This window comes from Dermochelys coriacea, chromosome 1 (genome assembly GCF_009764565.3).
Source record: "Dermochelys coriacea isolate rDerCor1 chromosome 1, rDerCor1.pri.v4, whole genome shotgun sequence".
NCBI classification, from domain to species: Eukaryota; Metazoa; Chordata; order Testudines; family Dermochelyidae; genus Dermochelys; species Dermochelys coriacea.
In genome coordinates this window covers 118,250,225-118,275,871 of record NC_050068.2, presented here as the reverse complement: position 1 = coordinate 118,275,871, position 25,647 = coordinate 118,250,225, and the positions used below count along the sequence as shown (strand labels likewise).

General features: G+C 43.1%; 2 protein-coding genes and 1 long non-coding RNA gene across 14 annotated transcripts; all 3 read right to left on the bottom strand.

Annotated features, from left to right (window-relative positions):
- Positions 1 to 54: 54 nt before the first annotated feature.
- On the bottom strand, positions 55 to 13,709 carry LOC122455388. The gene is made up of 3 exons (XR_005290533.2): positions 13,454 to 13,709; positions 11,326 to 11,465; positions 55 to 846 (listed from the first exon to the last, which is right to left on the bottom strand). It is a non-coding gene; the product is annotated as an uncharacterized LOC122455388 (long non-coding RNA).
- Positions 13,710 to 15,519: 1,810 nt separating this feature from the next.
- Positions 15,520 to 18,225, bottom strand: LOC119849686 (histone H2A, sperm-like). Of its 10 annotated transcripts, none has more exons than XM_043516023.1 (4): positions 17,904 to 18,028; positions 17,169 to 17,260; positions 16,888 to 17,096; positions 15,520 to 16,172 (listed from the first exon to the last, which is right to left on the bottom strand). In XM_043516023.1, the coding sequence occupies exons 3-4, from the start codon at positions 16,953 to 16,955 to the stop codon at positions 15,737 to 15,739; spliced, it is 504 nt and encodes a 167-aa protein (XP_043371958.1). In that variant the 5' UTR covers positions 16,956 to 17,096; positions 17,169 to 17,260; positions 17,904 to 18,028; the 3' UTR covers positions 15,520 to 15,736. The 10 variants fall into 10 exon arrangements, with proteins under 10 accessions (XP_043371958.1, XP_043372002.1, XP_043371918.1 ...); XM_043516067.1 differs by having other exon boundaries at positions 16,888 to 17,071; XM_043515983.1 differs by having other exon boundaries at positions 17,169 to 17,290; positions 17,904 to 18,020.
- Positions 18,226 to 23,352: 5,127 nt separating this feature from the next.
- On the bottom strand, positions 23,353 to 25,487 carry LOC119847673 (histone H2A-beta, sperm-like). Of its 3 annotated transcripts, none has more exons than XM_038382626.2 (2): positions 25,268 to 25,487; positions 23,353 to 23,960 (listed from the first exon to the last, which is right to left on the bottom strand). In XM_038382626.2, the coding sequence occupies exon 2, from the start codon at positions 23,957 to 23,959 to the stop codon at positions 23,522 to 23,524; it is 438 nt and encodes a 145-aa protein (XP_038238554.1). In that variant the 5' UTR covers position 23,960; positions 25,268 to 25,487; the 3' UTR covers positions 23,353 to 23,521. The 3 variants fall into 3 exon arrangements, with proteins under 3 accessions (XP_038238554.1, XP_043371746.1, XP_043371705.1); XM_043515811.1 differs by lacking the exon at positions 25,268 to 25,487 and adding an exon at positions 24,496 to 24,631 and having other exon boundaries at positions 23,353 to 24,007; XM_043515770.1 differs by lacking the exon at positions 25,268 to 25,487 and adding an exon at positions 24,496 to 24,570 and having other exon boundaries at positions 23,353 to 23,959.
- Positions 25,488 to 25,647: the final 160 nt, after the last annotated feature.

Below are 25,647 nucleotides of genomic sequence, written 5' to 3'. Positions count from 1 at the left end.
TATATAACCCAGATCTTACCCAATAATCACACTACTGCCAATCCTTTAGTAACTAAAATCTAAAGGTTTAATAATAAAATGCAAAAAGGAGAGAATTATAAATGGTTAACAGATCATATGCATACAAATAATTGCAAAGTCCTTATATCAGGTTTGTAGCAGTGATGGAATAGTCTGCTAGCTTGTAAAGTCTCTCTGGTAACTTCCAAAAGATTGGAAGGTCCTCAGTCCATAGTTCAAAAGGCCCCTTTTAGTTGTAAATCAGGGCAGGAAAGAGGCAAAGTGGAAAAACCTCGGGGGCCTTTTATATCCTTTGCCATGTGCCTGGAAATTTACCATCTCTGTTTGTGGAAAAGTTATTGAGCTAAAATGGAGTCCAGGAGTCACATGAGCACATCACGTGTCCTTACATGCTTTAAAGACTCAGAGGGGCAGCCGTTGGCCATATTCTTGCTGATGCATCCACAGGAAGAGGTGTCTGGAAAACTGATTCTTCTTAATCAATCTTGAATAGGCCATTCACAATGGGCTGGGAAGACTGGATGTAAACTACCTTCTAGGTGTTACTTCAGGAATAAACACATTTGAGTTACAGATATATAGCTAATATTCAAAACTTCAGCTAGAGTGATGATACATGGATTTAACCAGCATAATGATATTTGATAGACTGTAACTTTTTCATTGACACTTTACATGATATACTTTGTATAAGATTTGTTGCATCTGTAGAACAATGATACAAAGGGTCATTCTCAATCAGACAGCATCGCAGTGCTGAACATCTGAATGTTCCATTGAAGTCATGGTGTTTTGGGTCTGTCCAGCAGCTTGTGGTATTTGTGCCTGAGAAATAGTCAGAACTAGAGTTGAGAGGGACTACAATGCTAGATGAATTGTATGCATAATATTAAAATATGTAGTTACTTGATCACAGTGTACCAGTACTTTCATGGGGAGAAACCATCAGGTATTAAAAGGCTCTTTAATCTAGTAGAGAAAGGCATAACAAGAACCAATGGCTGGAAACTGAATCCAGACAAATTCAGATTAGAAATAAGGCAGACATTTTTAACAGTGAGGGTGTTTAACCATTAGAACAAACTACCAAGGGAAGTGGTAGATTCTCCATGTCTTCAAATCTTTGCCTTTCTGAATAAAATACGCTTTAGCCAAACACAAATTTTTGAGTTTAATACAGGAGTAATTGAATGAAGTTCCCTGGCCCATGTTATATAAGACATCAAACTAGATCAAATGATTCCTTCTGCCCCAAATCAAACAGATTGTTGACAAATCCATGGCAATTCACATTTGAAAGGATCATTTGAACTACTCGTATACAATTCTAAGTTAACTGTAACCACCCAGGGAAAATTTCTGTGGACTGCCCAATGAAAACCTTCGCTCTCTGAACAGTGACAATCAAAAAAGCAAATATACCAAAGGAAATGTGAAGAAAAGAGAATACTGAAAATATTAAAATACCATGACTTAAATTAATATTTCACCTTCAGTTAGAATATTGTGTTCATTTCTGGTCATCCTTGCTGACAAAAGATAACAGAAATAAAAGGGCTTCAGACACTTGTGATCAAAACGATCAGAAGCATAGAAAGATTTTGTAGGGAGACAGACTGAAACCATTGGTCCTCTTTTGGTAAGAGGAGAGACAAATAAGAAGGGTGACGATAGAAATACTGAAAAATAATGAATGGTGTAGAGATAATACATTTGGTGTTCCTATTTATGGTCCCATAATAAGAGAACAAAGGAAGACATTTGATTAAATTGAGAGAGAACACATTTAAGAAAGTAAAAATAAACTATTTTTATACAACACCTAATTAATCTGTGCAATTCATTGCCAGAGACATGAGTTTAGCAGCATTACAATATACTAGGTATTTATGATGAGAACATCAACTATTATTCAATAGATTCAAGATATATGAACAATAACTCATGCTTCAAGTTATGCACAAACCACTAACTGACAGAGGTTAGGAAGAAAATTCTCTTATGGCAAGGTTATTCCATATTTGTTCACTATGGAATTGCTAGCACCTTCATTTTAAGCTCCTGGTACAAAGACTGGATACTGGGCTACGAGGATCAGAGCTGGTATGACAATTTCTAGGTTCCAAACAAGCATGTTTTTAAAAAAGGTCTGCCTATGTTATCCTTTCATGTATTTATATTGATTAATCCATTCAACAAACTATCAATTAAAATTCTTCACCACAGCATCTTTGCTAGATTACTAAATTCCATTATGTTGCTGCACACAAATAAATACTAGAAAACATTATTTTTAACATTTAGCATTTATACAGTGTACTACAGGGGTCTCAAACACGTGGCCCATGGAATTATTTCCTGCGGCTCACCACAAGCACCGACTCCACTGGCAGCCAAGCTCCCCTCACCCGCTGCCCTCCCTCCTCCCCCACCCTTAGCATGCCACGTCCCTGCTCCTCCGCCTACCTGCCAGTGCTTCCCGCCGCCAAACAGCTGTTTGGTGTCGCTTAGGACTTTCCGGGGAGGAGCAGGGATGCGACACGCTCAGGGGAGAAGGTGGAGAAGAGGCAGGGCCAGGGCAGGGATTTGGGGAAGGGGTTGGAATGGGGGCAGGGAATGGGTGGGAAGAGGCAGGGCAGGGGAGGAGCCTCATGGAAGGGGTGGAGTGGGGGCTGGGCCAGGGGCAGAGCAGTGGGGCTTTGACTGGAGTAATTCTAAAAGTAAATGCATGTTTTGTCGTTTGAGTGAGGTGCATTACTGAGTGGTTATATTTTATTAAAACCCCTCTTCACATTACAGTTTTTAAAAAGTGAATACATTGACTTTTAATAGCACACTATATTACTCTTCATTTTTGACTATACTTTTGTATCATTGTATGAAAAGGTTTCAGTGATGCGACCCTCAGGCCAATGTACTAGTCCTCATGGTGATTTGAGTTTGAGATCCCTGGTGTACTACATCTTCAAACATTAACTAATTAATGCCCTAAACAGAGCCCACAGTAAGGTAAACTTCCACTGACTTTAGTGAGAGTGTGACTGCTGAATTCTTGGCTAATACACTGGGGGGAACTGAACCAGTGCCTGGGTCTTGGCACATGAGCTAAAGAGCCAAGTCTTTGTACCTGGGGACTGTAACAAGTCATCTCCTCTGCAGATTTTGATTGGAATATGCTGCTATGGTACCTAATGGGGGCTGTAGTCTGGTTGCCTTATTTCCCAGTCCTCCTCTGTGGGCTGGGATCCATAGCTGGACTATATCTCCCATAACGTACCATGGCCAGGAACTCCCATGGTCCACCTCCTCCCCTTTCCAAGAAAGGAGACTAGGGGACATCATGGGAGATGCAATCTGATCAGGAGTCCAGTCTAAAAAGAAAAATCTCAGTTCTGTAGTGCTTCATGCTCCCGTTTTCCAAAGGCTTGTAACTTAGCCAAATATGATTGGATTTTTCCTAGGGATAGAAAAGATGCAACCATGGCACAAAGGTCACACCCCGCTCCCCCCGCCAAACTTTAATTTCCCTGCTCCAAAGCATAGAGGCACAAGAGTTTCTCAAAAGAAAAAGGTCACCAGAATTTTTTAACATGAGCAAATCAGTGTTTTCTTTTTCCTAGCCTTGTTTTCACATACAGTTGAACTGTTTTAGCTGAAATTTAAAAAAAAATAAAAAATATCCTTAGTCAGACACTCAGCTTGGAAAATTTCAGCCCATGCAGAGGATGGCAAAGGTTATATGTAACTGAAAACAGGGTTTTATAATGAGAAATTTCAAGCAACTTTAACAAAATGAGATGCTACCAGTTCCACCTATAATATAGGACCCGGACCACAAAAGGCTTGTTAAGTTAAAGTCATCTTCTTGAACTGCACCCAGCAACAAAGCCACTGCAGTCTATGCAGCACATGTGTGAACAATAATACATGCCAAGGTAAGTCATAATTGTGCATTGCCACACTTCAGGTGCACTGCGGGCTGATCGGCACAAGGCCAAGGGCTTAGTGGTACTGCAACCCACTGGTGAATATGTGCTACAAGTTGTCATGGGGCAAGTACACCCCATCCCCTTTCTGAGGTGGGGTAGGGACAGGGGCACGGTAGCCCCACAGTTAAGTTTGCCAGTCTACCCTCAGCATTAGGGCAGTGGAGCCTAGTGGGCAAAATCTATAAAGTCACCCTTCCCGGTAGGACTATGGGGCCTGGTGGCCAAATTCAATGTATCTGCCCTCTCCCTCAGGGCTATGAGGCCCAACAGACAGAGACAATATGGCTGCCCTTCTCTGCAGGGCTGTGTGGCCTGGTGGCCAGTCAGGTAAGTGAACTGCCACCTAGGGGTCAGTGGCAGATGGGGTAGGGGGACCCGGGCCCTTCTTGTTCCATGAGGTCCCAGCCCAGGGCCCTGGCAGTGGCAAGTATGCTTGCCACTGAGTATGAGGGGATCTGACCAAAACACACTGATGCTACCTGGCACAACCACTAGTCCCCCTGGGCTACTTCCTACCCTATCTCTGACGCAGTGGTCTGGGCGTCTCCAGGCTCCTCAGCCTGCGCGGCTCCCAGAGGCTCCAACCTTCCTTAGGCATCTGCAGGTGCCGGTATCTGCCTGGGTCTCGGCACGTCTAGCTTCTGCGGCATGGGCTTTTCGCAGCTCCCGGCTGGAGACAACAAGATGCACCCTTCCTCCTCAGTGTTCAGACCAGACTGAGCTGAGTCACTGCCTTTTATACTCGTGCTCCACTTGGAACATGCCAAGCAGGGATGAGGGGGCATGGCTTCCTCTGCCCAGAGTGTGGGGTTAACCCCTTCTTGACCAGTGTGGGGGCAAGTACACAAAAGTCCTCCTATAATCCCTAAAGGGGCAATATCTCTGCATGACAGACACCCTCCAATATTTTATTGCTGTTTTAAAATACCTTATACTAATATTAGAAAAGAAATGGATTGAATACTTTTTAAAATCTGTGTGTCACTAAATAAAGTTTTAGAAAGAAACTGCCAATAAAACTTACTCCTCAACTCTGAATGACTATTTTGGGTTTCCTTCATCTCTGGATAAAGGTGATCTTCACTTCCTCCCACCATCTCTTTCCTTCCAAGTTTGTTTTCCCCTGTTTTCTGGGAGGATTTTTAGCTCAAAATGTAATAGCAAAAAATTATTTAGTCCTATTATAGGCTCCATGGGACAGCAACTGTGTCTACTTCTGTGTCTTGTACAGTGCAAAGCACAAACGCCAGAGCTGAACAGTAAATAATACAATACTTCTAATGTAACTGTTAGACCGGGAGGAAAGAATCAGAGGACCCTTATTATGATTTAGCTGCCATGCTCAGAAGGGGTCACTTCTCAGAAGGAAAATTGTAAAAGCAGAAGGAAGACTCACCCTCTGCAAGTTCCCATGTAGTTCAGAGTTGGTGTTTCAATTGCTCAGATGAGGGCATGCTAAGGCGTTCATCTCTTTGCAAAGTCATTCCTTCCATGGCACACCGGAAAGGAAGGAGAAGTCTGCCAGCATTCTTCTGGAAGATAGCAGCCTTTGCCCAGAACAGGGGCAGGTCTTACTTTGGATATTATTTGCAGCAATTCTCAACTTTGTATCACCAATGTGCCACAATAATGGACTCTACAAAAATGCTCATAGAGAAATAGGACATGAGCCTGATCTTCCATTGGTGTTACTCCAGAGATCTCAATGGAGTTACTCCTGATTTACAGGGGCTCAGTGAAGGCAGAATCAGGCCCATACAAACAGAGGGAAGAGAGTCAGAAGAGTAAAGGGGAAATACATTTAGCACAGCTAAATGTCTCTATGAGCTGCAGATTTGCCAAGTGAGTGAGATAAAGTTTTTTAGCAACTAAGCTAAAGCAATTAGGTCTCAATTGAGCTAGTAAGCAGGTCATGATATCTCCACTGGAGGAGATCAGAAAGAAAAAAAACAAAATGTGTAACAAGGAGTGATAAGAAAGCTGGGAGGTGGTGGGACAGCGACATATGACAGATGCTTAATTCTTCCTCAACAGATGTATAAATGAGCTATGTTTGACTTCTCCAGGAGCAGTATGTACCATTCTCAATGAACTTGGCTAGCACAGAATAATTTAAGCCTCATCAAGTAACCGCATGATGTTGAAAGGGAGAGTGAAACACAATAAAATCAATTTGATAGTTCAACAAGCTGTCTGAGCTTTATCCCAGATGTGTCTGAAAAACTTCAATAGTAGAACTACAATAGTGGCAAAAATCAGCAAAGTTACTTGGTTACTTGAGGAACCTCAGTGCTTCTCTTCACATGGTTCCCTCAGTCCTGCATAGAGAGGACCCTGGATTCAGTTGCTATTTGGAATGAACTTGATGAAAAAGCTTTGGACATTTCTCCTTCATTATGATCCAGAGGAAGGAAAGCTGTTTCCAACTTATTAGCTTGCTTTTCTCATATCAGCATTCCATGTAATGAAAAGTAATCCTTTTAGACTTACTACCACTTTATTATTAATTATTATTATTAGTAGCAATATTAACATATCATCTAGGAGCCCCAGACATGGACCAGGAACCCATTGTGCTAGGCACTGTAGAAATGTAGAACAAAAAGACAGTTCCTACTGCAAAGGGCTTACAATCGAAGTATAAGACAAGAGATGGACAGACCAACAGGAAAGCACCAGGAAACAATGAGACAATATTGGTCAGTATGACAGGGGCTCTGCACATCAGTAGCCTAACTGGTGTCAAATTTGTGTAGGCCTCACAGCAAAAGGGGGCTTTAAGCAGGATGTTGTAGGTGGATAATGAGACAGCTTTGCAGATATTTACAGGAAGCATTGTTGTGCTCATGGGGTCTACAAAGTGTACCCCTAGTGTGAGCTGAAATGTAACTGTATGTGAAAACTCATAGTGTGTTACAATAACCATGAAAAATAAGTCACGTTGTTTAAGATGAAAGAAAAGCAGTACTTGTGGCACCTTAGAGACTAACAAATTTATTAGAGCATAAGCTTTCGTGAGCTACAGCTACAGCTCATCATCGGAAAATGCATCCGATGAAGTGAGCTGTAGCTCACGAAAGCTTATGTTCTAATAAATTTGTTAGTCTCTAAGGTGCCACAAGTACTGCTTTTCTTTTTGCGAATACAGACTAACACGGCTGCTACTCTGAAACCTGTTGTTTAAGATGTTGAATTACTTTAACAAGTGCATGAGAACCAGACAAAGAAGCTAAATTAATCTAAACCAAAATATCCAAGGACTGTTGAAATTACCTTGATTAGAGCCTGAAGATGTGGGGCCAAAAGTTAAAAGACCAAAATCAGTCTGAGGGATATTAGGCCTAATTAGTGGACAAAATAATGAGGACAATGAACTATGCCACCCACTTTTGCCCTTTGGGAGTTTCTTTAAAAGAGACTGAAACCCCCTCCCCCCCATCAGTTCAGTTGTCTCTCTCTATTTCTCCTGTCCCAGCTTGCATCCCAGCCCATCCCCCAGCCTGCCAGCACTGCAGCTCATCTTGACTCATCTGAAGGACTTTCCTCCTGAGAGGAAGGCCAGCTGGCCTTGATCTTGTTCAAGGACATTTATTGTCACCTGTGATGCTGAAAGTCATCACATTATTATGACATCCAGTCCTTCGCCCATCAATGGGATATCTATTTGTCAGCCCTGCAGAGGTGGATAAGATCCTGCATTGTTTTCCCTGATCTGCCCCGCTTTCTTTCCGCCTACCATCTCTCTCACTCTCCTGGCTTTTCATCCCATCCTGACATCAGCTATGCTGTATTTATCTAAGAATGTCTTGTCTAAGCAGAAAAGGACCAATCAGATGATATCCCTGACCAGATTGTAAAACAGGGTCTAAGTAGCACATGTCATGGTCAGCTTGCCAATCAAAACATCTGCTTGTAACTATCCAGTAGCCCAGTGTTCCAAAATATCAACAAAAGTCATATTTCAACCATTTTTCCATCTTGTCTCTCCTCCACTTTGTGTCTGTCTATTTGTTAAGCACACGGTAAGTAAATGCCCTGTACACATCAGGGCCCAGAGTAAAATTAACCCTTTCCTTTTCATCAAAGAAAGGTAGTTCTGAAAATAAGAGACTCTTTGATATTTGGCCTCCAAAAGGAGAAGGTTTTGGCTAAGCTTGTTTTGCATAATCACTCAACCACAGTTGCTGTGCAAAGGTCTATGTTACTTTCCTGTTGTTTCTTGTGTTTAAGCAATACACTTTTAATTTGAATTAATGCTTGTGTGTGTTTGCCAATTAACCAAGTAAAACCAAGGCCTCTGTTTAACCCCAAATCTACCTATTAAACATACTGTTAATGTTGGATAGTGAAAGAGTTTACAAACTCCTTTGATTCTTTAGATCAATATCAATACAACAACTTTTTATAAGCATGAGGGGCAGCATGGGAGAAAGCCTGATGATTTAAGAAAGTTTGAAAGTTAAGTTAAGAAACTGAAGAAAGTTTGAAAATTTAACGAGTGGACAATGGAAGATGATATCATGGCCTGATCGGAGATGGGAGTTCACCTCTTGATAGTGAATGAGAGATGATATGTGTGTGGGGATAGTCCACAAAGGGCCTTGAAAGTGAATCCAGCATAAGTTTAATGCAATAGAAAAGGGGGAGCCAATGGAGGGATGCAAAGAGAAGGTGATATCATCAAAGCAACAAGTTAGGAAACAGGGATGCTGGAACAATTTGTATAGTCAGGGTGCTGAGAGCCATTGAACCAAACTGTAAACCCTATAAATGATGGTAACCACTTCAAGCCAAGGGGTGTGGCAGCATCCCCAAAACCCTTAGTTCCAGCATGTATGCTAGGAAAATGATCTTTATAGCAGTGTTCTGACTGGAGAAGAGTGGAGCAAGTCTGCAGTTCTTCAGGCCAGAGAAAAGGGTATTACAGTAATTGAGACATACAATGATGAGAGCTGGAGGAGAGTTTTAGCTGTGTCAATGGATAGGAAAGGCTGTATCTTAGAGGTGTTATGTAGAAAAGATCAGCAAGATTTAGAAATAACCTGAATGTGAGGCCCTAAACAGAGGTCTGAGTCAAAGATGGACAGGTTACAGGCTTGAGCGACAGATAGGATGGTGGTGTCCATACTGACAAAGGAGGTAGCAGGGAGGGCTTGTGATGGAATATTAAGATCTCTATTTTAGTCATGCTGAGCTTCAGATGACAGCAGTGGGTATAAGGCTTGGGGAGGCTAAGCCTCTCCTAATCGGCACACCTCCCTTTGGAGACACACTGGCCCGCTGCCTTTGGAGCGCTGCTGCCGGAAGCTCCCGAGAAGTGGGGGGCCAATGACACCCTGACTGTGGCCTTGCCTGTGCTCTGCCCCACTCCACCCCATGTTCCAAAAGCTCAGTTCTCCCTCGGTCTCACCCCAAGGCTCAGCTCTCCCTCGGTCTCTTCCCCTGTGGCCCTGCCCGCACTTTGCCTTTTTTTGCCCCCGCTCTGCCTCTTCCCCCCAAGGCAATGCCCTTGCTCTGCCTCTTCCTGTCCTTCTCCCTTCTTCCCCTGAGCTCCTTTCTACCCACTGCTTGCTCCTCTCCACCTCTTCTCCCAAGGCCCCCCGTGCCCACTGCTCACTCCTCTCTGCCCCCTCCCCTGAGGGAGGAAGGTCACATCATATTTTGCCAGTTTTCTCTTGGAAGAAGTTGAAAATCCAGTGCAGACACAAAAGTGGAGGCAGGAGGAAGGGACAGTTTGAGGAGTGATTCATAGGTGTCAGAAAGGGTGCTGGGTTTGAAGACATGGGATTCAATTATGTTCTAGAAATAGAACTTAGCTTAGTTAGGAAAAATCACAGAAGGAGAAATTTATTTTGTAGTGGAGGAAGCTTGCAACAAGTAGTTAAGAGAAAACTTTGTATAACATGTTTAATACACTGGCAACCCTGTCAATGGAAGTAATAACTGGATCTTCTTTATTTTCAATACTGTTCATTCAATCCCCATCTCAAATTCCTCCATTCACTTCTTCCCTAATGACGGTTAGTTGTTTTTCACCATTATAAGTTCACAGAAAACAAAACCTTACATTATTCCCTCCTCTGGCTTTCCCTGTGTGACCAATCTCCTCTTGACTTTTAAGCGGTAAACTCTCCAGGGCAGGGACAGATTCTTTCTTTGTGACTGATACAGTAACTCCTCCTTTAACATTGTAGTTATGTTCCTGAAAAATTCTACTTTAAGCGAAATGATGTTAAGCAAATCCAATTTCCCCATAAGAATTAATGTAAATAGGGGGCGGGTTAGGTTCCAGGGAAATTTTTTTCACCAGACAAAAGACATTATATAATATACAATATAAGTTTTAAATAATTTTAAACAATGTAATACTGTTTAAATTGATGATAGTGAAGCTTGGTTGAGGCAGGGGCGTAGAGACTCAGGGCACGGGGGCTTGTCCCATTCCACCTGCCCGGCATTCCAGCTGGGGAGCGGGGTCAGGGACTTGCCCACTCCTTGGCAGGGGCACCAGGCAGGTGGAGCAGGGCAAGCCCCCACATCCCGACCCCACTCCCTAGCAGGAGTGCTGGGTGGGTGGGCAGAGTGGGGCCAGCCAAACAACCTTATAATGGAACATTGCTCGACTTTAAACAAGTATGTTCTCTAATGGATCAGCAACCTAATAATGAAACAATGTTAACCGGGACAACTTTAAGTGAGGAGTTACTGTACAGTGACCAGCACACTCTCAGCACTAAGCAAATAATAACTTACAGATTGCTAAAGATAGATGCTCAAAGGATCAAAAGCCTTGGCATTGTGATGGTTACACTTGTAAGGGATTCCTGACTCGAGCATTCCAATTCAATAGGGAACTCACTCCAAAACAAGCTAAAGGCATGTAGGCACTATATAAATAGCCGTGTTATCATTTTTCTACAAACAAACCTGAACTAAAGAAACAGCCAACCATACGCAATACTGAGAGCCAAAATAGTGGTGGGTGTTAGGGAGAAAGCACTTATCACTAGTTACACAGAACTCAAAACAAGAAACAAAGCAATAGCCCAGTCCAGCTTCCACAGAAGTCAATGGAAAGAGCCCCATTAATTCAATAGGCGCTAGATCAGGCTGCCTAGCAAATCACTTAGGGCCCAATCATGCATTCCTCGACTCTGATGGGAGTTCAGGGTAGACAGAGACTATCAGGTCAGTCCCTAAGTTTTATTTATTGTGGGTGTGATTTCATCAGCTTTAAAGAGTCTGACTTTTTCCCCCCCATGAACTTGGCAAATGGCTAATAACATAATACAAGTTTATATGGTTAATAACTCACTTTCAGTGTATTTCTTTTTCCTGGATGGAATGAGTCTTGATGGATGGAACCCCATCACCATACAGCTGGCAAAAATATCTTCACAGACGCGATGCACAGCATCTCTAAGAAAGCCACTCATGGAGTAGAGGTAGTTTGAGCTGTTAGAGAAAGTGCCATTTTCACTGCTGTGCTAAGAAATCAGTTGTTCCATTCCTCCACATACATGCTTTAAATACCTCTTTATTGGAGGTTTTAATGGGTTACTTTCATAAACAAAGTCATGATGGTTAACATTTCTAGCACTTTACAGCTGCCAAGCACGCAATAAACATTAGCTAGTTAATAAGCAATCTGCCCATGAGGTTGGAAAGTAAATACAAGTGGCCAGATCAGAGACCTGAGGCAGCAAGATTAAACCCCAGAATTTTAAAGGTATTTCAGTGCCAACTGGGATTTTCAAAAGCACCCTGGCACCTACATAAGAAGCTATGGGGTGGCTGCCACCTGTAGTCTGTGCTCTGACCTTCTGAAACAATCCAGTAGCCAGTATTCTAGTGCACTGGTGACAATAATGGGCATTGTCTACAGTCTGCCCCTCCTCTTTCCTCAGTCATGATCAGCTGCTGCATCATTCACAGGCTTCACATGACTTCCTGCTTTCAGGTCACACACACGCCCCCACCCTTCCAGCAGCCCAAACTCCTACCTCATTCACCCAATCTCTCACACTTGCACAGAGTTTTCAGTTATATAGTTCTCTCCTTTAAAGGGTGCTGTTCTACCAGCCAACCCACTGCTGGCCTCCATGTGGCCGTCCTGGTGCAGGGCATAACAGGTTAGGTTTGGTTCTGGTGCACCTACATTTTAGACCCACACTGGAGAGATATATGTGCCCACATCTACTTTGCAAATGCCACTTAGCCTCATGGCTATTTTAATGGCAAAGGCTATGAATAAAACTAAGGTCAAAGAAGGAAATTTAGCCACATTATGCCATGAAATGCCAACAGCACTTAGGTCTAGATCCGCAAAAAGTGCTGAGGAGTTGTGACACTGAGCATCATAAAGCCTAACTTTTAGGGACCTAGAACACCATTGGTACAACATTGCAATCCACAAAGCCTGAGTTAGGCACCCAAGCTCCCTATACAATAAATGGGGAGAGACAGGCATCTAGGAATGGGATCCACAAAGCCAGCATGCTAAGCAGGGAGCTGCCTAAACTGGCCAATGGGAAATGCTGATGGCAAGGTATGTACTAAGACCTGCCGTGAGACGGGTGGGCCTTAGTACACATCCCTGTCATTGGCATCTCCCACTGACTAGCTTTGACCACTCACAGCCTAACATGCTGGCTTTTGTAGATTGCATTCTAAGGCACCTCTCTCTCCTCATTCATTGTCTAGAGAGCTTAGGTACCTAACTCAGGTATGGTGGATCACATTGCAGTGGTATTTCTGTGATTTTCTAGGCATTTAAAAGTTAGACACTGTGATGGTGAGAATCACACTGCATAAATTCCTTTTGTGGATCCAGGCCTTATAGTATCCCCAAGGACAAGCCAGAACTTTTGAATTTAAAATTAAGAGTACTAGAAACACTAGAAAGCACACTATTTGGAATAATCACAGATTGGCAAGAAAATGCACTAAATGATATAGTAGTGCAAGAAAGATATTTTAATCTCTATCATCTGATGGAGAAAATAAAACATGGATTTCCCCCCAAACATTCCCTGTAAAATATGTCATTCATCTTGATACAATAACCATTATACCCGATTTTTAACTAACATTAGTACAAAATGTTGAATAGCATTTAATGCATCTTTTCTAAAATACAATGGTCTTCAGTCCAATCTTTTTGCAACATGAAACAAACATGAAACAAAGAAGCCAGAGTACATTGCATTTAAAGTGCAGGACTACTAGCAAGTGTCATCCCCAAGGGAGTGGGGAAAGGACAGTTATCAGTCACACTTCATGGGTTACTGGATGCTTCCTTCTCTTCTTCAGGCATTGAAAGGATTGTTTCTGTGACAGGCATTTTTTACATCCTATACTTTTCTTCGCTGGCTGACATTCTCACTGTACCTTGAGTCAAATTTCTCAAGCAATGTTGTTTCAAGTAGCTTCCTTGTTCTTACCTCAATTCTTGTCTCCTCCTTTGGAAGCAGAAAACCTTATCTAAAAAGGTTCATGCATTTCTCTGAAGACCATCTTTTTCTAAAGAGACCCTCACATCCTTATGTTCTAATGCTGTGTCCAATTTTGGCTGTCCAGGTTACCATATGCTGGCTTCTTTTTAAATAGGAACAGCTCTGCTATCAGCTGACTGTTATTTAACCTACCAAGCCACACAAAATGAGACCTAGTGCAGAGCCCCCCCCTTCCAAAGTTTGTCTTCAGCTGCTCATTTTGTAGAAGTCAGAGGGCTACAGGGAGCGAGAATAACTCTAGCCTGGTATTCAGGAGACCCACATGACCAGTAGGAGACTCAGGTGTAACCAATTGGCAATTTCCTTGGGAGACCTCATTGGATTAAGATTAAGTGTCTTTGGGATCTATTGTATTAAAAAGTGGTTTATGTATTGTTGTGGGCTGCAATTGTATGTTACCTCTTGAGGGGGGAGCTGTGACAGATGTGATTCCTGGAGGTTCAAAGGACTATATTGAACAATGTACCAGACAAGTTTGGGCTCTTGGAACAAAAAGCGTTATATGGTTTTCCTGGGAAATATATAGGGGGAGAGGAATACAAATTCCACACTTCTGATTATGCAAAAGCCCAACCTTTAAAGCTACAGTCTGAAGAGGGCCATTGTCTGCTTCTCACCTGACACATGCAGCCAGGATCAAAGGCCCAAGCTATATAAAGGAAAGACTGAACTATTCATGGTGTGTCTGAATCTGAGACCGTTATGAACTTGCAACCATAAGGAAAATCCAGTTGCTGGTTATGAAGGGTTGAAACCTACCAGGGTTGCAGCTGGAATTGGTGTGATCTCTGGTAAGCTTTTTAGCATGGGTAGAGGTTCTCTCTTTAATGCTTTTATCCTAAGAATAAATGTGCTTGCTTAGAAAGAGCTGTGTGATGACTTATAACTGCTGGTAATACACTGTTCATAACCTCTGGAAAGAAAGAAAGCCATCTACACTGGTCTTTTAGATGGTATGGCTTGCTGGGGACATGACAGTGCAGGCAGGGAACTCTGTAACCTGGAGAAAACACAGGGGGGGAGAAAGATGTGTATTTATGCATAAGAGAGGTGACAATGGAGGAGCCAGGAGCCTAGAGTAGGTACCCTCAAGGGACCACAAAGGGATAATATAGCTGCAGTTGCCCTGAACTGTGACACCAGGGTCCAGGCCCTCTGCTCCAATGACTAAGTATTTATCCATAGAGGAACAAGTTCAATTAGAGAGACTGAGGGAGCCCCACATCTGAGCGGCCCGTAGCTCACTGGTTAGAGCAGACATCTGAGAAGTAGGGCACCCCTGTTAAATCTTGTCTCCCTTATTGCAAGGGAGTGCTTTAATCACTGCACCAAGAGTTAAAAATTTGGGAGCAGCAGCACCTCCTCTGGCCACCTACCAAATTAGGCCCTTTGGGCAAATTAGACAGCCATACATCTATCTTCCCAGTTTATGGATTGCCTAGAGTGAGGCAGCAGCACATATGCCCAGGGGCATAAACCTAAGTACCGAGTAAGTTGAGGAGCCTACGGGGTTCAGAAGGAATTTTGTGGAGTGTAGTGCAGCCTACAATTGCTCGTAGGGGCCTAAATCCAGATTTAAGCACTTAAATGCCTTTGTGAAGCTACCTGAAAGACCAAATAATGCACAGGTGACCATCATTAAAATTACCAGGGCAGTCCTACTCCTCCCCTTACAGCACAGAAGAGAAATCCACACCTACTGTATCATTACTATAGGGAAACCTGAGTCAAGGTTTCCCTCAACTGCCTAATACATTTGAGTGACCAATCTGAGATACTATAAAAAGGCCCCACTTACCAGAAAGTGCTGAGCACCCACCCTCTGAAAATCAGGCCCCTTCACATTAGTCTCATTTCATGTACACGCAATCATTAGTTTAAAATCTTGGCCCCAAGTTTCCCTAATTTAAGAAGTGGTGGGACAGCAACTTCCTTCTCAAGGATCGGATCATAGTTCCTCCATCCGCTGATTTCAGAAAACAAGTTTCATGGAGTTCTCTATGCACTAAGTATTTATTTCAAAGACGTTTAAAAAAAACCACAACAATAACCCACAAGAGGGAGTCCTTCGGAGGTTCAATATTTACAAGCAGTGAAGACACAGTCGCTATATAAATATATGGATTACAACCAAGAATCCAAGGTGCATGAAGTGCTAGTGTAGAGAAAGCCACCCTTAGAAACAGCACACTTTCAGCAGGTTAGCAGTTACTAGAATTCCTGTGACTGGCCATCTTTCAGTCCTTGCTTAGGCACCTTTGTGGTCTTGGGAACAAGAGCAGGAAGGATGTTGGGCATAACTCCTCCTTCAGCAATAGTCACACCGGCAAACAGCTTGTTCAGCTCTTCGTCATTCCTCACGGCCAGCTGGATGTGTCGTGGCCCAATCCTGCCTTTCTTGTTTTCCCGAGCAGCATTTCCTGACAGTTCCAATATCTCAGCTGTCAGATATTCCAGTACGGCCGCCAGGTAGACCGGAGCACCAGCGCCTATTCTCTCAGCATAGTTCCCTCTTTGGAGAAGTCGGTGGACACGACCCACTGGGAATTGCAGGCCAGCCTTTGCTGACTTTGTTTTCCTTGGTAGAAGTGTAGGTTTTGCAGCTACCACATTTTTCTTTCCATGTCCAGACATCCTAACCATCAATCTAGTGTAGAAAAGGAGGTGAGGGGCAAGTAAGAGTGACCATTAGCCAGAGGCTGGTCTACACTAGAAAATTAGGTTGGTTTAACTGTGCTGCTCAGGGGTGTGAAAAATCCACACCCCGGAGTGGCATAGTTATGCCTCCTGAAGTCCTCATATAGACAGCCCTAAGTTTATGGAAGAATTCTTTCATTGACTCAGCTCTTGCCTCTTGGGGATGTGGATTATCTAGGCCAACAGGAGAACCCCTGGGCAGGGGCAGATTATGGTTTTGTGAGGCCTCAGGCCAGAGCAAGTGGGAGCCCCCTTCCCACCTCTTCCACCTGCAGGAGAAGCCCCCGCGCCATGACCCCACTCCTCAGCAGAAGCGGGGCAAGCCCCCATTCCCCAACCCCACTTCCTGGCAGGAGTGCTGGGTGGGCAGAGAAAGTCAGGGTGCCCATTTTTCCAGGGGCCCCATTGGCTAATCTGCCACTGGGCATAGGAAGGGTCTACAGTTAAGCATTATAGTGGCATTGCTGTAGCATTTTAAGTGTAGACAAGCCCCAGGATGTCATTATAGTATCCAAGCATTTCTTAAGCTATAAAGAAGCAGGTGCCAATAATATGGTGGCAAGACTACATTCACCTTCCCACCTTTATTTGTTCTCTTTAGGAGGAAGGTCCTGATTTTAAGAGGCCAACTTATTAGCTGTAGTTTATCAAGTGAAATGCCTCACGCTCTTTTCAGAGGAAGGAGCCTGTTGGAGTCAGGCAGCTGGTTAGAAGTCCGGTGAAGGCAGCCCATCAAGAGTCTCCAGTAAATTCAGATGTCAGGTAGAAAAAGCAATGAAAATTTTTTCCTGCTGTCCAGAATGAGAAGTGTTGTCCAGACTCAGGGTCTTCAACTCAAGATATCTTCTTCTGAAAGAACAGGCGAGGCCCCTTTCTAAGAGGAACGGTCAAATTGGTCAAGAGGTAGAATACATACATTAAGGCTTTACACATTCAGGATTCTTACAGCTTTGAGAAGCTCTGCATGAAGACTGTATTAAGAGCCTCTCCTACAACACTGGGGACCCCAGGCAGGAAAACTAAGCAGTTTCACCAAATCTGCCCCAGAACACACAAACTGGTAAGCAACTGCAAGCCAGAAGGATTTTAGAATTTTCTTATGTTGTAGAAGCCCCTTGAAGTGAGTTTTGTGATCTTGGAATAAGGGGACTTCAATACAGTTTGAAGCTTTAAAAAAAAAAAAAAAGCCACTAAGTTAGTAATAACTGCTACTGTTCAACATGTGCACCTTATTATTAGGTAGCTAGAGAGTGGTAGCTAGGTTTCAGTGCAGTTATTTCCAGGATTTGGAAGGGAGGGGGAGCCACAATGATTATTAGAGAATCAAGATGCAAGAATAGTGAAAGTTTTCTATTTACAGTTGGTGATAGTTGAGTAGGGTGCCAGATGCAAAGCAAGAGAAGTTTAGGCAGAGGGTTCAGAAGTTGAACAGCAATGTTTTCAGGAGATCAGAGACCTTACCTCATATCATGAGTACAGAGAATCTAAACTAGTGACTTACACAGAATAGAAACAGTAACAGCAACTGAAGTTATTCCATTTAGAAACCTGCCTTGCACTACATGTCAAATACAGCTACTTAAGGTCTACTTAAACTAAAATTCATAGATAATTGCAGAAGACACTTCCCCCACCTAAAATAAGGAATACTTTCCTTTGTGAGAAACGAACACGCTTTTACCTTAACCAAATTCTTTACTTATTCTCCTGTCTAAGAACACTACTTTCTGAATCTAACAGATTCCTCTTCTTGTAGAAACTACTCTTTAAACCCTTCAGTAATAGTGACTCATTAGCAGTGTCTACTCCAGATTGTTTGAGCCCCATCTGGATTATTGATGATTCAGTTACACACCCACACACCCCAAAAAGATTAACTTGATTGTAGGGAGAAGAGAAAAACAGCATAAACACCTGTGCAGTTGAGGATGTTTCTCTATTAGTTGATGAGTTAGTTAGGCCTTGAGCCACAAAGCCTTAGTTAGGTGCCTAGGCAATGAATGGGGAGAGATAGGTGCCTCAGATTGCAGTCCACAGAAGCCAGCACACTAGAATCATAGAATCATAGAATATCAGGGTTGGAAGGGACCCCAGAAGGTCATCTAGTCCAACCCCCTGCTCAAAGCAGGACCAAGTCCCAGTTAAATCATCCTAGCCAGGGCTTTGTCAAGCCTGACCTTAAAAACCTCTAGGGAAGGAGATTCTACCACCTCCCTAGGTAACGCATTCCAGTGTTTCACCACCCTCTTAGTGAAAAAGTTTTTCCTAATATCCAATCTAAACCTCCCCATTCCCCACTAGTAGGTGGGGAACTACCTACACTAAGCAATGGGAGCTATTGATGGGTGTCTTAAGTCCTGTCCCTCTCACAGAGATAGGTGCCTAAATCCAGGCTCCAAGGTGTCACCTATCTCTGCTGGCAATCCACAACAGGAATCCCTCTCCTGCTGTCAGGTGGCTAAGCCATTTCTTGTGAGAATGAGCTAGGGAAGTCCTTAATTCAATTCAAAACAACCTTATAACTTTTAGCCCATGAACCGTTGACATGGGAGACTTTGGTTCAATTCCCCCCTACCCTGGAGAGGGTAGAAGGATTTGAACAGGAAGAGACTACCTCCTGGGAACAGTGCTCTAATAACTGGGGGGTGTGATATTCTGATGTAGGGCTCCCCTAGTCTCTGCTGTTGCAGCTGTTCCACTTTGCATAAGTATTAAAGAGTGTTTGAAGCTTCAGCACTGTATTCTGGGGCCCTCTGTCTCCAGGAGGTGCCCTAGGCACCAGGCTATGGCATCGTTATTTTTTCCTCACTCCCTCTCCTCCAATGACTATTTAAATATTTATACACAGTGGGACAGTTCCAACCGAAGATATTGAGGGCTTCCCCAACCCATCAGAATATCCCATAGCTCGGTGTTTAGACTGCTCTCCTGAGAGGTGGAAGACCCTTAGTAAAAACCTTGCTCCCCATCAGGCAGAGGGAGAAATTGAACCTGGGTTTCCTATATGCTAGGTGAGTGCATTAACCACTGGGCTAAAAATTATAAGGTTTGCAAGGGTAGCAATGCCTCCTCTGGCCATATTTTGAATGGGTCCTGATCCAGTAGGTTACATCTGAGCACAACTACTGGATCAGGCAACCCTCCTATCTCCACCCAGTTTGTGGATGGCTTAGGCAGGAGATAGGGCGTGTGCCCTGCTGCCTGAGGCAGAAATGTAGGTACCTAGGGAACTTTCCCAGTGAAGATACAGGCACCAAGTAAATATTAGGCACATACATGGATCAGCGGCAGCTGGAGGGGAGTTTTGTTGCTTGCAGTAGAACCTAAAACTAGGATTTAGGTGCCTCAATCTGTGGTTTAGGCACCTGTACCTTTGTAGATCTGGGTCTTAACTGCTCTGTGACCCATTTTCCCCATTTGTAAAATGAGTATAATATATTGCTCTACCTTGCTAGGTTGTTCTGAGCTCTGATTGACTGATATTTTAAAAAGGGCTTTGAGCTCTTCAGCTGGAAAGTGCTATATAAATGCTAAGTACTAGAAATGATTTTAAAAGTATCTAGGACATACCTAATGGCTTCTAAATTATGAACCTTTATTTAATTCCTCAACAAACTCAGGGCTAGTTTAGCTCCATGAGAGCTGATTTACTACTTTTAAAATGTTTGTGAATATCTATTAACATCAAAATGTTAATTAATTTGCATAGTTAATGTGCACAGACGTGTCTAGGTGTCTGTAGGTAGCTACTCTCACTCACTCCTAGCCAAGCACAGATTGGAATGAGTACCCTACACCATATTCTTTTAAGATAGCCAAGCCTAAGCAGACCCCCTTCCAACAACAGAGAGCAATTTGAAGACTCAAGGCCTTAGAAATCTCTGCCCTGTTACATACCCCCATGTCCGTCTGTCATTGAGTCCATGATTTTCATATTAATATATATGTAGCCCTGACTTATGACACATTGGGTCTTTTGTTGTATGCAGCATAGTTGTATCCATGTCAGTCCCAGGATATTAGAGAGACAAGGCGGATGAGGTCTTGTCTCTCTAATATTGGGTCATCTTCTGGTGTGGGAAGATAACTTCTTTAATTGAGAGCTGACCAGCTGAACAGTGGGCTCCAGGGAAAGCTCACAGAAACAGTCATAATGAGGGCTTCCTGCACTGCTGCCACTGTGAAGCTGAACTAGCAAACATTGGGAAAGCTGCAATAAATGGTTTGAGGTTAATTATATGAATTCAAACAGTTCATTGTAAAAAATATTTTGATCAAAATAAAGGGACCTCTGGCTCTTTCCATAACCATGGTTGTGTAAGGTGTGGCAAGTCGGTCGTGTAGGTTTGGCCCCAGAGTATTCAGCTGTCTGAAGTTCCATCTTTCAGAAGTCTCTTTGCCTCCCTTTGCTAAAAGCACACACCCCATCCTCTTCTCACCTTGAAAAATTCACTGCAGCCTCTCTCACCTTCACCAACTTGCCACACCCTACACAACCCATAGAGGGGTTGCTACTATACTCTGTGAAGGGAGATAGTTAGCCTGGGGCACGGCTTCCTTTTCCCTCCCTCATATATGCTACCTACATCTCTGTAGAGTGACTTAGGATCTTTGTTTAGAAAAAAAATTAAAGTTAAATGGATAATCTAACTGATGCCATCCTCTGCAGGAGTCTGGGAGCAAACCTACCCGTTAGAACCTAAATTTAGCAAGTCACTTTCTCCCATGGCTGCCTGAAGTGAGGGAGTTATTTTTTCACAACATTTTCAAAACAAAAGGTGTTTCTTCTCTCTCCTTCCCCCCTACTCCCCACCCAAAAAAAGAGCGGGTAGGGAAATTTCATTTTAATTTAAAAAAATTGTCTTAGGTTAATATATTATTCACATTTTCTTTATTTTTCAAAAAGCTTTTTCTCATCAGAAAGGAGCTAGGTAAAGCGTTTGGTCAGCCTTAGTCTGCCAACCAGAGACCCTTGTTCTTTTACAGCAGCAGAGGTCAGCCTGCATGGAACGTGGAGGGAAGATAGTGGGACCATATTTTCCCAAAGGGAAAAACAGGACACTGCACAGGGCCAGCCCGAGACACCCCCCACCCCATGGATAGGGCTGGCCCAAGGCCCCCTGCTCACTTGGGGCCAGCCCAAGGCTCCCCTCTACCTCTGTGCACGGGGCTGGCCCAAGACTCCCTGCCACCAGCCTGTATCACACCTGCCCAGCCTGAGCTGCTCTCCCGAGTCCTCCCTCCCGCATAGGGCTGGCGTTGCCTCACCTCTCATCCTACATGTTCCTTTGCACTCTGCTAGGGGTTACACCCCACTTTTTTTCAAAAAACTGTGCATTTGATGATCAGTTGGCAAGAGCAAATAGGCAAATGCCCAGTTTTGCCAGAAGACAGGGCAGGGCTTAAAAGAGAGTCTGTCCTGGCCAAAACAGGACATATGGTCACCCTAAGGGAAGAGGATGGAGACCTCACACTATTACCCAGGATGAAGTACATGAAACAAACATAAGTTTCCTCTTTTCTCACTGACCCCACTTCTGTGAAGCAACAACAAAAGATCCACATATGGTGAGACCAGAGGTCCCTTGAGCCCAGCATCTTGTCTTCTGACGGGGGCCAGTGCCAGGTGCTTAAGAGGAAGCAAACAGAACAGAGCAATTTCAAGTGATCTATCTCCCGTTGTCCAGCCTCAGCTTCTGCCAGTTGGAGGTTTAGGGATATCCAGAGCACAGATTGCATGCCTGATTATCTTAGCTAATTAGAGACCGGGCCGGCTCCAGGCACCAGTGAAGGAAGGAGGTGCCTGGGGCAGCCAATAGAAAGGGATGGCACTCAGTCTGTCATTGGGGTGTCATGTCTGGGTCTTGGGTGGCAGGCCCTACAGTCCCTCTTCCTCTTTGGCCGCAGCTCAACCAGACTTGGGGTTCCCCTCCCCTTCGCTGCTTGGGGCAGCAAAAAAGCTGGAGACAGCCCCTGATTAAAGGGACAAGTTGAGTGAGGGGATATCTTGTATTAGACCAACCTCTGTTGGTGAGGCAGACAAGCTTTCAAGACCGAGCTCTTCTTCCAGTCTGGGAAAGGTAGTCAGAATATCACAGCTAAATTAAAGGAGGAACAGCTAGAATATGTGCTAACTACTTATGTTAAACTAAGGGACACTTAAGGTAGAGTAGCCTGTTACTACCTGTGCAGTCATAGGATAAAAGCACACCAAGTCCTAGTCTACAGCATTAAGTAGATGCAAGGCAGTTTACATCAAATCTAACACTCTGGTTTGAATGGGACATTCCAAATCCTGGGTAAAGGCCATACTAGCTAAAGGGGAAAATCCAACTATTCAACTAGAGCAGCATCACAACTGACCTCTGTGGCCCAGAGAAAAGACTCAGCTACCTGATTAATACCTCAAATGCAAGGAAAGGCCAAACCCTGGCCTGGAGCTTGCCATCCTGACTAACTGGTGGTGGCTGAAGAAAAAGTAACCAGCCCCAAAATAGCTAAAACATAGCTATGGCAGGAGTTACCCCTTATTTGAGTACTGAACACCTCAATGGACATGACCTGCCAAAAGGCAGTGAGAAAGGAGTGACTATTACAGAGATTTAGATTTAATTCTCTATCAGCATGGAGGGTACCCTACCTTTTTAGACAAGGTCTCTGAAGAGAGAGAGAGAGAACTACTTATTGCTGATCCATTAAAAAACAAAATCAATCACAATGGCTTGTAGCTGATCAGTGAGTAATAAATCCATTCTACAATGTTCATGACTATTGAAGGTACTGGACTCAACTCCATTACAAATTCATAAAAGATGGATTTATTATTTTAGCATGTAGAAGCAGAGATCTTTCATTTTCCTTCATCCCTCCTGGCTGCAGAGTCCTCCCATCTGCATTATATTCATAGGTACAAAGAATCTGTGCTCTCTCTCCCTCACTCTTCTTTTTGAGAGATTTAATTAGACCTTGGAGTTCAACACAGGGTCTGAGGCCAGGCTAGCTCTCCTCTTAACATGCTTGCTTTGCAAGTGCTAGAGAAGCACGTTTGTAGCTTAAGAGCTACCAGCTAGACTTTTCCTGGAGAAAGTGTTAATACTCCCCACTCCTTGAAGGGAAAACAGTAGATTGAATCAACTGCTGAATTCTATAAAGTTTATTACAAATATCTAAAACACATACAAACCATTAAAACGATCACCCTGAGTAATATTTAGCAGTGTTAGCATATATAGAGCATTGATAAACATGAGTCAATGGTCACCAAGTACAGAAGCCCAGACAAGGAAAGGCAGGAGTAAGTCAGTGGCTACTGGATTGTTCTTGGGAAGCAGCAGCATCTCCTCTTGGTGAAGGCTCTTTAAGAGTTTTCTTGGGAAGAAGCTGGGAAAGGATGTTGGGCATAACTCCTCCTTCAGCAATGGTCACATCAGCAAACAGCTTGTTCAGCTCTTCGTCGTTCCGCACAGCCAGCTGGATGTGTCGTGGCCCAATCCTGCCTTTCTTGTTTTCCCGGGCAGCATTTCCTGACAGTTCCAATATCTCAGCTGTCAGATATTCTAGCACGGCTGCAAGGTAGACCGGAGCACCAGCACCTATTCTCTCAGCATAGTTCCCTCTTTTGAGAAGTCGGTGGACTCGACCCACTGGGAATTGCAGGCCAGCCTTTGCTGACTTTGTTTTCCTTGGTAGAAGTGTAGGTTTTGCAGCCACCACATTTTTCTTTCCACGTCCAGACATCCTAATATCAAACCAGAGAAGAACTACTATGTTAGGACAGTGTTACAGCTATATAATAAGAGCCAAAATGATAGCAAGGTTAAATATACCCTCCCAGTTCCATACCTAGATGTATTCACAAACTCACAAGAGAGCCCCCCCAACCCACCTAGACAGCTCCCTAATAATTTTTTCAGCTTGAACTACAGCTCACCACTAGTAATCCCTTCTTTAAGCCATAGATCTCAAACAGATTTTGTTTAACTTTGGTGAATCATTGTCTCCCATGACTACCTCAAGTTAGCAAGGCAGCTAGTCAAGAATAGTCTACCCAGAAACCACTTTTAGAGAACAATTTTGGTTCCCCTTGCCACGAGAAGGCCCGTGTGTCACATCCACTCTTTCATATTACATAGGAGCAGATATCTGTTTTCAGATTTTTTTTTTAAATAAACAGAGGGATAGTTGGTTCTCCTATACAGATGCAGCATCTTTAGACTTATTTTCTGCTTCAGAGCAGTAAGGCTTATTCCTAAGAGACACAAGTAAGGTCTTACCAACTACTTTCAAGCACCAAGGATTCTTTTGACAACTTCTGAAGCATAGTCTTAAAATGCTCCCAGTAGGTTTTTTTTTAAAAAAAAAAAAAAAAAAAAAAACAGGACAGGAGGTGTTTTGTGGGGGATTTTTCTGCTAAAGGAAGATACCATTAGGCTCCCTAAGGCTGTTTTGTTTTTTAAATAAAGCTAAACAAAGACCTTCAAGAACTCTAAAGATAGTAAGAGTAAGGAGTTATGAAACTCTTATGTTGTAGAATCCACTGTCAGACTTTTATTTCTCTCAAAGCACAACATCAGTAGGGATTACTCTTCACAGTTTTTACCTTCTCAGTAGATGCTCACCAACTAGTTTTCACCAGTTAGTGCAGGATATATTAGAGTTCAGAGGTTATCAACTTAATATAGAGCCATTAAAGCTCTTCTGTGTAGTACTGGTGAAAGGCAGAGTATAGTAGGAAAACAAACTGATCTTAAGTCTAGGATTCACAGTTGTGTGAGCATAATTTCCCTTAAGATCTCAAAAACCCTATGTCTATTAGGCTAGGACAAAACAGAAAGGAAAACAAAACAGCCCTACATAGTCACATATAGAGTCAAGAAAAATCCTAGATATGAACTAAAGACATAAGTTCTACCTTACATACATCTACTAATACCCACTATTATTATTGTTGTTGTTGTTGTCCAAAGCAATGCTTCCTTTGAAATACAATATTTTCACCTTTCAGGTATATATCATAACCAAAAATCAAGACAAACATCCCATTACCTTCAATAGGCCTTACTTCATCCTATCCCAAGTTTGCTGCTAGCTTTATCCAGCAAACTCTTCTTATAGTAGAAGCTAATTGCCTTCTTTTTAATCTCTCAGCAGTAGCCATTTTACTAGCAGTTTTTATTCTAGATCAGCTGACCACCTGGATTATTGATGAGCTATTCACTCCCCAAACTAGTAAACTTTATTGTGGATGAAAGCAAGAAATCTATTACCAACACCTGAGAGATGGAGGAAGTTTCTTTTATCTTATCTGAATTAAGACTGGAAATAAGGGTGAACTGTCTCCAATTGATTTTTAGCTGAAGTCAATAATTGGCAGTGACACCACTTGTTTGTTAAAGAGTATAAAAAGTAAACTCTTTCCTACAGAG